At 36.1% G+C, this 16,005-nt stretch overlaps 2 protein-coding genes across 2 annotated transcripts in view; both read left to right on the plus strand.

Annotated features, from left to right (window-relative positions):
• LOC306857962 (nuclear prelamin A recognition factor-like) lies at window positions 1-9,818 on the plus strand. Its single transcript, XM_079398269.1, has 13 exons — window positions 1-280; window positions 712-802; window positions 934-999; window positions 1,143-1,280; window positions 1,371-1,503; window positions 1,989-2,123; window positions 3,107-3,225; window positions 3,307-3,436; window positions 3,620-3,692; window positions 3,853-3,990; window positions 4,625-4,782; window positions 5,992-6,953; window positions 7,215-9,818. Coding segments are annotated over exons 1-12 (1,434 nt in total). The 5' UTR covers window positions 1-278; the 3' UTR covers window positions 6,243-6,953; window positions 7,215-9,818.
• Window positions 9,685-16,005, plus strand: part of LOC306857963 (Na(+)/H(+) exchange regulatory cofactor NHE-RF1-like) — a 22,283-nt gene continuing 15,962 nt past the window's right edge. The window contains exon 1 of the mRNA XM_079398270.1: window positions 9,685-11,835. Within this exon, the coding sequence (XP_079254396.1) occupies window positions 11,380-11,835 (456 nt within the window). The 5' untranslated portion in view covers window positions 9,685-11,379. The remainder of the gene's footprint in view (window positions 11,836-16,005) is intronic.

Genomic DNA, 16,005 nt, shown 5'->3' on the forward strand with positions numbered 1-16,005 from the left:
GAACGTTTAGAACGTCCGTTGTCGCAACTCTGTTTTTCAACGGCTCTGGCGGACTCGGAGTCAAATCGAGCCGAGATCCTTCTACCGCAAATGAATTCGGATTAGTTGTGAAACGCATGACTGGATGAGTGTTATATCACCGCAGTGCGCTGTTTTCTGATCACCAGCTCACGCTTTCAAGTGTCATTAGGAGAACTTATTTGCTGTAAAGACCTAACCTACTGCTGCTTCGTCTCCTGGGGTTCCCCCCTGAACAATAAGGGCTTCATGTGAATTTTATGTGAGTTGGCTGGCCTTTTTTTTGTTTTGTTGTAGTTTATGCTTTATTTTAGCACTCGGCAAGGTAAGGTTGGGACAGCTGGTTAAGTAAATGTCACGGTTATCTAATCAAATCGAAGTCCTCAGAGCTTTGGATGATGTTATTACACTGTAGAAAATGAATGTAATCCAACCGCGTAACCTGTGATTATGTACAAAAGCATGAGAGCTCCTCAAAACAGCAATCAGGTGAAACTGAATAGAGTGTATCATGGGAACCTAAAATTATCACATTTCCCTTAAATTGGAGCTTGGGTGGATGTTTGAGGTTAATAACAGGCTTTTCTAACTGTATTTTAATTCTAATCCCGCTCTTTAGGTTAAATATGTGTTTTTGGTGTCATATAACATCCAGAATGCTCTATAAATACAGGTTTTATTATCTTTTCATAGGGCACTGAACATTTCAGAAGCTGCTCCTTATACAATGTCTGAAGTTAGTATTGGACGGAAAAAAGAAAAGTGTGAGAATTGCACTAAACAGGTAATACATCCATTTAATACTGATGTATGTCTTACCTTAACGCATTATTATTTGCAAATGTTTTAGTTTCTGTCTGAATCAGTTCCCCTGCTTGATTTAGTCATTATTCACTGTTTATTTCCCCCTCTTAGTGCAGCAAAAAAAAAAGTGATGAAGGTATAAACTCGCTGCAGGAGAATGGTGTTGCCACTGGAGAGGTATTTTTTCTCATTGAGTTGCACTCATCTGTTAAGCTGTGGTTTGCATCTGTTGTTTTGTTTGTGTTTGGTCTGGGGGAGGATGAATGAACATTTGTTTTGGACGTGTGGATGTTGATAATCTGATACATGCTTTTTCTCAGGTGAAGGAGTCTACCTCAGTTCAGCAGGTGTTGCTGAGCGCGTGTCTGTCCTGTGACGGCTGTGTATCGGAGGACGAAGGCCAGAGAATCTCTCAGCAAAATCTGGACGAGATCAACCATGTGCTCGCCCTCAATAAGGTAGTGTAGTGTAAACCTGAAAAATGTCAGACTTTGAAAAGATGGTCTGCGTGGATGTATCTCACGTTATTATTTTTGTGTCTTTGGCAGAAATGTGACACTTCGAAGCACAAAATTCTCGTGGTGTCTGTGTGTCCCCAGTCGCTGCCATTTTTTGCTGTTAAATTTCAGCTGGATGTTCCAGCAGCTGCAAAGAAACTCTGTGGCTTCCTAAAGAGTGTGGGTACGTCTGGACGACACATTTGCCTTGAAGTCACTGTCACTTTGTAAACGTCCTTAATCAAAATGTTCATTATAGTAAACATTTGCCATATGCAATCGGACTAAGTTAATAACATTCCTAAATATTTGCACACATCAGTATTATTCCAGTATCTTTTATATACTATAGTTTTTATTATTTCGTATTAACTTTCATTTTAATATTTTAATTATATTTCCTTTTTATTTTTTTTATATTAATTTTTTTTTCAGTTGTAGTTTATATATTTACAGCTTGTAATTTTAGTATTTAAGCTTAGCAAATAGTTGCCAAGGAAGCATTTCCTTTTAGTTTCAGTTTTTCCATCTAATTTTTAAATTTGTATTTATTTTACATATTATATTTCTGTTAAAATAAATGTTTTTAATAGTTTTATTTAATGATGATAACCCTGGTACGTGAGGTCTTTCATGCGGTTTTAAGGTCTCATTCATCTCTCTCCCCAGGGGTTCATTATGTCTTTGACACTACAGTAGCTGCAAGTTTTAGCATTTTGGAAAGCCAGAGAGAATTTGTTCAGCGTTACCGTCGTAAACATCATGATTCTAATGCCATGCCAATGTTCACATCCTCATGTCCAGGTAAGACCATCCTGATAAACAATGTGCAAGTAGGTCCACACAGAATCTCTGTAGATTTTCACCGCATTGCATGTTAATTTTTTATAAAAATCTATATTAGCTAATGTGATTATGCTTTCAGCTGTGAATGCAAGACAAGTCTGCAGATTTCAGTTGGATCTCCATATCAGTGTTAAACTCTTGAAGATTATAGGTGAAGTGGTTGCAAACTGACTTAGTCTTGCAACACCAATAATCACCTTTGTGTGAACCTCAAACATTTTGTCTCTAAAGGTAGATAAGAGCCAAATGTGGTTCAGTATGTCAATAAGGGTTGTGTGTGAAGGGGTGGGACTGTGTAAGATAGCCATAGCATTCTGCAGCTGTGAGATAGATGAGTGTAAGCTGCCTTACACACCCTTCCTGCACTTTTAACAACTTACTTCCTCACTCTCGGTAGCCATTATTTCATTTTCATCATGGATGATAATTATTACCTCACTGAGCTGATGTGTTTTTCCAATGTGACTTACAGTATGTTTAGTTCAGTGAGAGTTCTCCTGAAACAACCCAGGGCTATGTGTCTTGCTTAAATGCAACCTTTTGTTATATAAAAAATTAACACTTTTATTCAGCTAGGACGAAATAAATTGATTAATAGTAGCATAAATGGGTTCAAGATACAGTAATTTTGTCATGATTTGTTTAGTGCATAGTTATGAGTTATTGTCAGATCATGCATTTTGGTCAAATATAAATAAATCTCACACTATGTTTAACCATCTCATCATAGCTCTGAATGCTGGTCACTTATTTTTCTCAAAAATAGTCAAATACAAAATTACATTACTTGTAAAAATGACTAAAAATATATATATATTTTTTTGTATGAGAATACCAATTTCAGTGTTGTCAGATAAAATGGTAGTCGGTACCGCTTACAAGTTGCTGTATGTAGTAAACATATGAAGATTAAATGTGTAATTGTGTGTGTTTTTGTGCAGGATGGATTCGCTATGCTGAGCGTGTTCTTGGTAGCCTGGTCACACCACACATCTGCACCGCCAGATCACCTCAGCAGATCATGGGCTCCTTGGTCAAAGACTTTTTTGCCAGACAACAGGTGAGAGGTGTCTAGGGCTTACTGGTCAATTTCTTATTGGTAGTGACAGAATGAGGCATTGAGCCTGTGTTGTCTTTGTAGAAGCTGACCCCAGATCAGATTTTCCATGTGGTGGTGGCTCCCTGCTTTGATAAGAAGCTTGAAGCTGTGAGAGAGGCATTCTACAACAGCATCTTAGAGACCAGAGATGTCGACTGTGTGCTTACGTCAGGTATGACTGCGAGGAGATACTGGGCTACTTCTACTGTTACCTTTTCAGATCAAACATATTAGATTTATTTCTCCTAATATAATACTTCCCTTGTCTGTCTTTCCTTCTTGGAAATGATCGGCAAAGAGTGTTTTTGTGATCTTTGTACTCCTGAAATGACACTAAATGGCTGTTTTTGTTTAGGAGAGATTCTCCACTTAATGGAACAAAGCAAAGTTACTGTAGAGGAAGTGGACTCTGCTCCTTTGGATCATGTGTAAGTTAAATTAACACCATTATATTGGAATTAGAATATACAATTCCATAGGTCTTAACATTTATCCTATTAAAGCAAAGGCAATCAGAGTCTTGCTGAATGGTTGTACTGTTGAAAATATAAGGCAAACAATCCTGAAATGTGTGTGTTTGTGTTTTAGATTTGGTGAGACCAGTGACCCAGATATGACCAGGCATGAAGGTCATGGATCCGAAGGCTTCCTGGAGCACATCTTCAAACATGCAGCCAAAGAGCTGTTTGGACTAGACATCCAAGATATTGTGTACAAGACACTCAGGTGAGAAACAGACCAGTCAGTGTCAGATCATCTATATCAGCATTTCCCAATCCCAGTCCTCGCGCAACTCTGCATATTTTGCATGTCTCTCTTAGTTAACAAACCTGATTCCGATAACCAGCTCGTTAGAAGAGAGCTACGTGCATGAACTGTGTTCCCATTGATATGATCCTTACACAGTGTTCATTGCATCCTACTCCCTGAGCAGGGGAAATCCGTTGAAGTTTACTTCACTTTGGAACATTAATTCATGGATTTGCGCTGTGTCTTCACACACAGATGAGTGGACAATCATATACCTCTGTAAATAAATACAAATTCAATTCACGTCTCGCACACTTTAATGCCCTTTGAATGGAACATATACACTCGTTTCAAACTGGAATCATGATAGAATATCCTGTGATGTTCACTTTGCAGGGCACTAACGGTCGAATAGAACAAACGTTGTACGTGATGAGAGATACATAAGAAATATGCAGAGCGGGAGGGCGCAAGGACTGGGATTGGGAAATGCTGATCTATATGGATAATCTGTATTATTTACAAGTAATGAATATGTAGTCAATGCTAAATAATAATCCATAATGTTATCCTTCATTGATTTTACAAACATCTATTTTGTTTCTGCTAGGAATCGAGACTTCCAGGAGGTGGTGCTAGAGCGTGATGGAGAGACTCTGCTGCAGTTTGCTGCAGTTTATGGCTTCCGGAACATTCAAACTTTAGTGCACAGAATGAGAAAAGGCAATGTGCCCTACCAGTTAGTAGAGGTGCTTTCCTGCCCCGGAGGTATGAAATGCTTTTTTTAAAGGAAGTGTCTTCTGCTCACCAGGCCATTTTTATCTGATCCAAAGTACAGCAAAAATAGCTGAGTAGAATTTTTTCAGGTTTTTTTATTGAATAAAAAGTTCAGAAGAACAGCATTTTTCTGAAATAGAAATCTTTTGTAACATTATAAATGTCTTTTATCATCACTTTTGATCAATTTAAAGCATCCTTGCTAAATAAAAGTATTAATTTCTGACTCCAAGCTTTTAAATGGTTACAGATGTTACAGAAGCTTTTTATTTTAGATAAATCTTTGGATCTTTCTATTCATCAAAGAATCCTGATAAAAATATTGACAGTAATAATAAAAAAAATGTTTATTGAACAGCAAATCAGCATATTAAAATGATTTATGGAGGATCATGTGACACTGAAGACTGGAGTAATGATGCTTAAAATTTTGCAGTGATTACAGGAATAAATTACATTTTAAAATATTCAAATAGAAAGCTGTTATTTTAAATAGTAAAAATATTATATATAGGCCTATATTATTTTTTGTATAAATATTAATTATATTAACTTTAATAGGTGCTGTCATTTATACAAATAAGCTTGAACACATTATTATAGGTTTGCATGGTCATAGAAAACTTGGAAATATGAGGGTATTGTCAATTTGTAAGGCCTAGAAAAGTTACATATACAAAGTCTCTTGTGCTCACCAAGGCTGCATTAATTTGATCAAAAATACAGTAAAACAGTAATATTATATTATAATTAAAAGTTTAAAATAACTTTTCTATTTGAATATTTTCAAATGTAATTTGCTGTCATTTATAAAATATAAATAATTTATTGTACTTTAGTGAATGTTTTTTTTTTTTTTATTGTTTTGCTTTACTATTTTAGTGGTTAAACATTGTTTTTTATAAGTCACAAATAGCTCAAAAGCCATCTTTAATATTAGATATGAATACATCTGTGATATTAAATGTAAAATGATCCTAACCCTAACAATAAATGTTTCAAAAATATTTGCATTATAATTATTGTACGTTTATAAATGAAAAGAAAATGTTTGTAATTTGTAAATGGTGTAAATTATTGTAAATTTATTGAAATTGTACTTTTAATGTTGCCATGAATTATATTAATTGTAATAGGTGCTGTCATTTATACAAATTTATACAGTTTCTTTCCTCATCTCTCCTTTTGTTTGACATTCAGGCTGTTTAAGTGGGCGAGGACAAGCTGAGGGAGAGGGAGGTCGTCCTGACCGAACATTGGTCCAGCAAATGGAAGAGCACTATAGCAGCTTACCTGTCCGACTGCCTGACACCAACCCAGAGGTTCAGCGCCTCTACCAGGACTGGCTGGATGGCCACGACTCCCCTCATGCACAACAATGCCTCCACACTCAGTACAAGAACCACACGCAGCCGCCCTCTCAGACACTAAATTCTGATATTCAGTGGTGATTGGAAGTCCTTCACTGATGCGTTCCCACATATCAGGAACCAAGCTTGGCATTAAAAGCACCAATCAAGACTGACTGTTTGATGCTATCTTGGGCTCACACGGACTGCAATGTGTCTGCAGTAAAAGAAAAGTTGAACAGAGGACCAAACAGGCTTCCTGCTCTATGCAGTGAATCGGAATCTGCTTTACTAATGAGAAAATGTGCATTCTTTAACTAGTTTTCTGGAACATTCACTCACATTACACCTAAATGATGTCATGCATGGTTGGGCAACCAGGGGGCTGTTTCATAAAACAGGTTTACCAATAAGCCAGGTTTATTTGACTTATTCTCTTATTAATTGACTTATTGTCAATTGATTTGATTCAAAATAAGTCAGACTAACTGAAATGAGCTTGGCTTGTTTAGTAAACTTGTTTTATGAAACGCATAACATTTTTTATTAAAAGGACAATAGCAATAACCCAAGGCAAAAAAAGAAAAACCCTCTGGCTGATATTCAGTACTGGACCCTGTTAATACACACTAAAGGAAATAGTGATAGCATTTTGTGTATGACTATCACTAAGATTCGACTGTAGAAAGTGCAAAACTAAAACATATTGGCGCAGTGAATTAACGAATACCCCCCATCAATTAAAGCTTCATTTTAATTTTATTTATTTTTTATATATACCCGTGCTACTTATGACTGATTTTGTGGTCCAGGGTCACAAATGTGTTTATAAATGTCTTTTATTGACATGAACACCAACTTTTCTGTAGGAGTGGTAATCTGATTATTGGTTTGATTTTTGTTGTAGTTTTCTAATGAGACACTAGATGGTAGAATACACCGCTACATATTGATTGATGGACAGCAGTTAGTTCCTCAAATCCCTCTCAGTGTGCCCAGTATGTATTATATGGAAGAAAGCAAAAAGCTGTCGCAGTAACAATAATATTAAAAATAAGTAGATAATTATATCAGAAGTAAATAATGATGCATACACACACAAGTTCAAGTTTATTTGTATAGCGCTTTTTACGATACAAATCGTTGCAAAGCAGCTCTACAGGAAATTAAGTTTCCACAATATATTTATATATTGCAGAGCCTTAATATATTTAACTTATGGCAAAATTTTGTAATTCTGTATGTTGTCTGAGCGTTGGCATCCTCTGAGGGGTTGGCATCATCTTTTCTCAGGTGTTCGGTCATCTCAGATCATTTAAGGGATGGATCCAGACTGAAGTTTATAGTTACCATGGGATGTTAATCCAGTGGCAGAAACAGAGAAACAAATAGAGACATAATTAGTGTAGCTGCTGTTCCATCTAAGCAAAAATGATTTGTTCAACCCAAGCTAAAGAATAATAATAAACGTACATTTGATCAGAAATAACTACAGTACAAGATTATAAGATGCATGTGAATGCTTGGCTAAAGAGATGTCTTTAATCTAGATTTAAACAGAGAGAGTGTGTCTGAACCCTGAACGTTATCAGGAAGGCTATTCCAGAGTTTGGGAGCCAAATGTGAAAAAGCTCTACCTCCTTTAGTGGACTTTGCTATCCTAGGTACTAACAAAAGTCCAGAGTTTTGTGACCTTAGAGATTGTAGCGTGGTAGAAGACGAGTTAGGTACACAGGAGCTAAACCATTTAGGGCTTACAGGCAAGTAATAATATTTTGTAAATGATACAGAACGTAATAGGTAGCCAGTGCAGAGACTGTAAAATTGGGGTAATATGATCATATTTTCTTGACCTGGTAAGAGCCGCTGCATTTTGGACTATCTGTAGCTTGTTTATTGAAGATGCAGGTGCAGGTGCCCCCTAGCAGTGAATTACAATAGTCCAGTCTAGAGGTCATGAATGCATGAACTAGCTTTTCTGCATCAGAAACAGGTAGCATGTTTCGAAGCTTGGCAATGTTTCTAAGATGGAAGAATGCTGTTTTTGTAACATGGGAAATATGATTTTCAAAGGACAAGTTGCTGTCTAATATAACACCCAGATTTTTGACTTTAGAGGACGTGACAGTGCATCCGTCTAGTTGCAAATTGTAATCCAAGAGATTCTGTGTAATGTTTTTTTGGTCCAATAAGTAATATTTCTGTCTTATCTGAATTTAGTAGGAGGAAATTATTGGTCTTCCAATCTTTTAAATTTTTTACACAATCTATTAGCTTAGATAGTTGAGAAGTTTCATCTGGTCTTGTTGAGATATATAGATGAGTATCATCAGCATAACAATGAAAACTAATCCCGTATTTTCTAATAATATTACCAAGGGGCAACATGTATATTGAAAATAGCAGAGGACCTAGGACAGATCCTTGTGATACTCCATACTTTACTGGTGATAACTGAGATGACGCCCCATTTAAATGAACAAAGTGGTAGCGATCGGACAGGTAGGATCTAAACCATCTTAAAGCCTGCCCTTGAATACCAGTATAGTTTTGTAATCAATCTATGAGTGTGTCATGGTCTATAGTGTCGAACGCAGCACTAAGATCAAGTAATACTAGCAATGACATGCAGCCTTGGTCTGAAGCAAGAAGCAAGTCATTTGTAATTTTAACAAGTGCAGTTTCTGTGCTAAGGTGAGGCCTGAAACCTGACTGAAATTCTTCATAGAGATATTTTTTGCAAGAAGGAGCACAATTGAGCAGACACAACTTTTTCAAAAAAATTTAGACATAAACGGAAGATTTGAAATGGGTCTGTAATTTGCCAGTTCATTAGAATCTAGTTGTGGTTTCTTAATAAGAGGCTTAATTACCGCCAGCTTGAATGGTTTTGGGACGTGACCTAAAGATAACGATGAGTTAATAATATTGAGAAGCGGTTCTTCTGCTACAGGTAACAACTCTTTCAGTAGTTTAGTGGGTAAAGGATCTAATAAACATGTTGTTGGTTTAGATGCACTGATAAGTTTATTTAGCTCTTCCTGTCCTATAGTTGTAAAGCACTGCAGTTTTTCTTTGGGTGCGATGAATGAAGCTGAAATACTAGACGCAGTAGAATCTACATTTGATATTGTATTTCTGATGTTATCTATTTTATCAGTAAAGAAATTCATAAAGTCATTACTATTAAACTGTGAGGGAATATTTAGATCGGGTGGCGTGTGTTTATTTGTTAATCTAGCCACTGTGCTAAATAAGAACCTTGGATTGTTTTGGTTATTATCTATGAGTTTGCGGATATGCTCAGCCCTGGCAGATAAATAGAGAGATAGATACAGTGCAAAAAAATGTTATTGAAATTAATTGAGAAATGCCTTAAAATGCAGTTTATTATTGAAGAAGAATTTGTAACTTTAAGGGTAAATCTAACTTCTCAAATGAAGCAATCTTGCCTTATTGCACAAGCATGCATGTCCTTCCTTGCTTGAGCAATTTTGGGCCATTAACCAGTGTAGTGAATTCAGACACAAGCCGAACACAAGAGGTAGTATGACTTTATTACTGAGTCTCTTGCTGTTCACACAAGAATTTAAAAAGCAAATGATCGCACAGTGCTACAGAGATGTTCTTTGAACTTTTAGTGTATTTGAGAGTGAATCCCATTTGTGATTAAACAGTAACAATATTTAGGGCGTGAGTCTCATAAATTTGCTCAGGTATGTCGACAGGCAGATAATCTCTGCAGGTGAATCAGCAAATCTTTATCTTTTTTATTGCATGGAAGAAAGCAAAAAGCTGTCACAGTAAGATTTGGTTATAACTTATAATAGAAATTACTCAAGGAAAACTTTTAGATATGTTTCGTCAATTCATGATGAAATTATTTGGCAAAATGTTACCATTTTATTCAACCTTGGAATGCAGAAGCATGCCGTGGAATTCCAACTATGTCCGGATGCAATCCTGAATTGATTACAGAAATATTATGGATGTTATAGAGAAACAGTTTAGAACCTCTAGAACAGAATAATTATTGTTGTTTATAACAATGTGTCCCTATTTAATGTACAAACAGTGTCAAATTCAGGCTTAACATATAGGCGTAGCATAAAAATGTTAAACGGTTTAACTGGTTTTAAAAGATAAAAACTAAATTACAATTATGAAAATGAAAAGATAATTCACCTATATTATATGTAAAAAAAATTATTTAACATTTCTATTAAATAAAAGAAATATGTTTTTTATCTTCTTTTTGTTTGTATTACCCATATCCCCCCCTCCCCCTTTTTTTAATTAATTGAATCATTCACATTTAACATTTTACATTAGCCAGGGGGTGAAGACATGAAAGGAAAGATACAAAATTACAATGAAACCAATTTAAATAAAAACATGGAGATGTTTACATACATTAATACACTTAACAGCTTTCTTGTTTATCAGATTATAAATAGATTTTGGGTATTGTTTAATTTCTGATTTAACAAAAAATAGAAATAATGTTTAATAATCACCCTACTTACATTTATATAATACTAAACTTTGCCAACAAATTAACTGAATAATATTCCTTATGGAATGACGTCATAAGTGAAAAAACAAAACCAAAAAAATATTTTCAAAATAAAGTTGAAAGCTGGGCATAATATGATTTCTAACAAATGAGCAGAAATCTAACCAATAACTGGTTGAATAAGGACAACTCCAGAACAAATAAAAAAAAAAACGTTTCTGTATGTAGACCACAAAATGTACAAAGCATGTAAATACAACAGTTAAATCTGTTTACAAGGAAATAGTTACTGGGGTAATATGAGTTTGAAAGAAATTTCTTTTACTTTATTTGTTATTAAATAATTATGAGGTAACTTCTACATTTTATGCCATATCAAAACACTAATAGGAGACAACATCCTTTTGAAAAAGGAAGAAAAGCAAACTCGACCAACAGCAGTCAACAGGATCCAAAGACTGCAACCCATAGCCCTGCGAAACTGTGTCAGAGAACTCGCGTGACGTTCGTTTGATTGACAAGTGAAAGCTCCAATCAGTGAGAGGAACGGACGTAGGCGGGTCCATGAAGCGCTGACTCGCTACACTTCAAAGAAAACTGCGATTTGACTTAGTGTTGCAACACGGTGGCGGCGCGGACTTTTCTCTTCACATAACTACTTTGTTGCCTCCAACTTTCAGTTTAGCCGGATTGCCGCTTTTGTGTAAGTCTTAAAGTTTCAAAATGTCCAGCGACCTCAGGCCAAAGCTGTGCGTCTTAGAAAAAGGAGACAACGGCTACGGTTTTCATCTCCACGGCGAGAAGAACAAGTCAGGTCAGTACATCCGGCATGTGGAAGACGATTCTCCTGCCGCCGAGGCGGGTCTGATGGCCGGGGACAAACTGGCGTTCGTGAACGGGGAGAATGTAGAGGACGAGAAGCATCAACAGGTGGTGTCCCGCATACGAGGCATCACGAGCAAACTAGAGCTCATCGTGGTGGACGCAGAGACCGCAAATCTGCTGCAGAAGCACAACTTGAAGTGCAAGAGAGAGCATGTGACCGATGGGATACCGATACCGAGCAGTGCTGAATCGGACCATGAAGAGGAGATGAAGAACGGGACACCAAGGGAGTCCACCCCTGTCCCGGAGACAAATGGGGACATACGCATGGATAGACTGAGCGTGAGCTCCAAGGTGAGTTCAGCAGCTCTCATGAGCATCACTTAAAAAGTTATTTTGGATTTTAAGCTGCGAACAAGTTGAATCTTCTTCACGTGCGCCAAGTTTGACAGCTGTCCCCTTACAATTAGGGTATATAATTCATAATATCCATAATAAATATGTGCATATGTAGGTTAATGTCAAATAAGGATGTTCGAGATAATTCAAAATTAGAAATCTCTTTCTCAAACCTAGTTTAAAATCAGTATTTTATCAATTATTTGTATGTAGGCCTATACATTCATGTTTGTATGGCTAAATCTTTTCCACATATTTAGTTACTTAAAATGTCAAGTGGTGTAACCCTTAAACTAAAATACTTTAATTGGGCCTTAAATACACTTGAGTTCACAGAAATTGAATATTTGTAGGAGTTCCGTCCTTTTTACTTTTTGTTATCTCTGGCTGGTGAGTTTGATTTTATGCCACACAAAATCTATCAAAATGAAAATGAAAAACATGCTCATCATAGAAGAGGTGTTTTCAAGTCATTTTTGTATGAATTGCATTTTCTAGTGTACATTTTGTATACCTTTATATATTCAGACCAAAATCATTGAATATTATAATATTATAGCCTACTAATATTATATTACCTGCTGAGCATAAGAGGATATGCTGTCCACAGAAAAGCCCATTTTTATATTTTCTTAAGTTTCATGGCACATTGTTTGATGACCATGCCACTTGTTGTGAATATGTGCCCATAACAACACAGTGCTTGGTGGGAAAATGAACAGGTGTGGCCCTTCTGAAATGTTTGAGGATATTTACATGTTTCAAATCAGATATTCTTTGTGTTACGTCGCAGGTATCACCGGTTTTCACGTTGCTTCCAGTCTGACCTGTCAGACATGAGGACAGTCAGACATGTTTTCTGCCTTTTTTAGGACGATGCCTGTCATCCGATGCATTAACCCAATTCCAGGCCTGATTACTTAATAAATAATTCTAATACTACTCATGCATTGCATAGTAAATGACAAATACTTTGTTACTTATGAGATGGTATTATTAATTGCCAGTAAATGATAACTGATCATAAAAGCTTTGTCTATAAGGAAGAAGTGGACAAATTCTTCTCATAGAGCAGATACACGTCGTATCGAGTGTCATAACTGGGCTCTTTGATCATTTACCACTGTTGAAGTTTTAAGATTACATAATCATGTAGAGTGTATAGGGTATTTGCATGGCTTTCAAGTGATACAACATTTTTATGTAACACAGTACAAGGTCTGCAAGTGATTTGCACCAATTGTGCAATAAGAATATAAAAAGCTTTGTCTTCATTCCTGTGATGTTAATCTGAAGACCTTTCAGTGGGCAACAGTCTCTTTCCTGGGACAAATATTTTATTTCTGTGATTAACGGGATACTCTACCGAAAAGTTACGATTCTGTCATTATTTATTCACCCTTATGTCATTCTAAACCTGTTTGACTTTCTTCTGCGAGATATATATAAAAATATATATATATATATATTCTTTTACGTTTTGGAACAACATGAGGATGAGAAAATGATGACAGATCCCTTTACACATTAATTTAATTTTCATTCAGTCAAAGTTATTGGATTCAACATCAAAGTCATTCTATTTTGAATATTTCAATAGAGTTGTATTAGTTTGATGGTAAATAAAATGACCAGTTGTACCAAATATGGGCTACTTAATGGTTTCCTTGAGTTGTAATTGTTCAAGTTGAGGACAAAAGCCAGCAGGCTAAACTGACCACAATAAAATTTCAATCCCTTGCCTTGGAAATCCTTGAGCAGTAAAGGGGGTTATTGTGGAAAGTTACTCTTTATTTGGGTGCAGAAGCAAGATTAGAGAGGAAGAAGCCCACAGAGTAGGATTGAGATCTTTTATCCCATGTAACAGATTCTGATGTGCCATCAGGCTTGGAGAAGTTACAGAAGATCAAACCAAATAAAGCAAGCAACTCTATTACAAATAATTTGATCAAATAATAAGGATTATTTAGAGGCATTTGGGACTGACACATACACCCTGAATATTGTAGTTTTTGCACAGGCAGAAAATCTAGTTACAAGTTACTATAGAAGGCAAATCAGTTTCTGAAAGTGCCAGCACAGCAAAAGCAAATGTCAAGTGTTCAGGTTTGATGCTAGTTATTCTTTTACATAATCGCATACAGGCCAGTGTTTGTCAGTCCCTTTTCTGATTATGTGGTATGAGCTAGAAATAGCTTTAATCATCATAACCTTGGCGGACCAGAGAAGGCCTTTGCTCAATAACAGTTATTTAGAGGCCCTGGAACAATATGGATTGTAATCACATTTATTTCCAGCATTATCAGTGTTTCTGAAGCCCTCAGTCGACCGTGAATGGCCCTTCTGTTGTGTCGTTTTCCTCTCACCCTCCTGCGGCCCATCCTTCCTCTCTGTGATCATTCAGAAATGAAATGCCTCTGGAGGGAACATCCTTGGATCGACTGTCAGTTAAACCCAGACTAAGCTATGTTCTTGATGGCAGTGCCCTGTGGGATGCTGTTTACTTACTGAGATGAGTTTTCAGAGCGGATTACACTCAGACAGCTTGCTCACGTTGTGTTTGGAAATAAATGATGGAAAAGAGGCAGAACAGATGATTTATAAAAATTAGATCAATGTCTGTATTGATCAGTATTTCCTGACATTGCAAACATCTGAATCATTCTCTGATAGCGGTTGCTTGGCATAATTCTTCAGAAATGCAGGTGTGTTGGGGTGTGTTTCTTTGGATCCATCCTCAATAGTTTGCTTTGATTCTATTTATAATAAGTGGCATGTGATGATGTATCAATCACTACATTGTGTGCTTGTCATGTGTTTGTCGCAAAGGAAATATGCTGTTCATTCAGTGTTTTATTTATTATTTAGGTTAGCTTCATTTTAAGTGGATGATGAAAAGATGGAAGGGGCCTACTTCCTACTTACTTACAATGTTAAAATTGCCATTGTTTTTCTAATACAGTTACAGTTATAGACTGGTGAAAGTGGTCGTTGTCACTGTAGAGTTATATTGCTATATGATATGTATTTTAACCTTGATATTCTCTCAGATAATTTTTTCACTTTTTTTCTATTTAGGGTTAGGGATTTTGAAGATGTATTAAAATTATTATTGAAAATTGTAATTCCAAATGTGTAATTTTCTATTTGCGCTATGAATATGAATGTTTCCTCAAATTGTACAGCTTATTGAGGAGAGGTTTCAAGTAATCTTGTGTGATTTTTGACTGGTGGTCGATGAAATAGACAGAAAATCCCACAGATATTTAATTTTACCATAAACTTAAATCACTGATGGACTATATGCCAGAATATCATTGGATTTTTTTTTTTAAACTTGGGATGGTTAGCAACCAATTAGCAATTAGCTAGAGCACCATCACAACACCTTAGCAGTGGCATAGCAACACCAAAAACCTACTGAATACCTTAGCAACCCCATAGAATTACCTTGGAAACCACTTCTGACACTCTAGTATCCTTGAAGGAGACTTTTTATGGGCAAAGCACAAGTTTACATTTTATTCAGTTAAAAAATGATTTAATCTTTGACAATACATTTCAGCAGAAACAATACAACATCTTGGGGTGTGTTTTGCAGCCACACGTTCTCTAGATGTTCACCACTAAACATTTCAAAAGTAAACTGAATGCGTAACTCTGCAAGAGAGGGAGTGAAGTTCACACATTTGAATTAACCACTTCCTTGGTTACAAGATCGCTGATTTTCCTGCTGTGGTCTGTTGCATTTTGAGATGACACGAGCAGTTACACCAATCGTATCAGTACTCGTCTCACTGCTCTTGCTACCTGTCTGTGTATTTTGCTGTTGGTTGGCAGTTTTCAAATCTCTATTGGTTAATTATTGGCTGTTGAGTTTTGCAAGTGCACATCTTGGATCCAAAGCCTCAGGCCTGTAAATATATTTATGGTTCCTTTGCCAGCTCTGCTCTTAACATTCATGCAATCAATGTTGCGTCATACTATTTAAAAAAAATCCTCCTTTATTGCTTTTGCTTGAACCAATATGTCAGTATACCACATGACATAGGCTTTAAATAAAGCTTGTTTACTTGGACAACCCAGGTTATGTTTTAGGATAATTATTATTTTCAATCATCAGTT

The sequence above is a fragment of the Barbus barbus genome (genome assembly GCF_936440315.1).
Source record: "Barbus barbus genome assembly, chromosome: 38".
In the NCBI taxonomy this organism is placed as follows: Eukaryota; Metazoa; Chordata; class Actinopteri; order Cypriniformes; family Cyprinidae; genus Barbus; species Barbus barbus.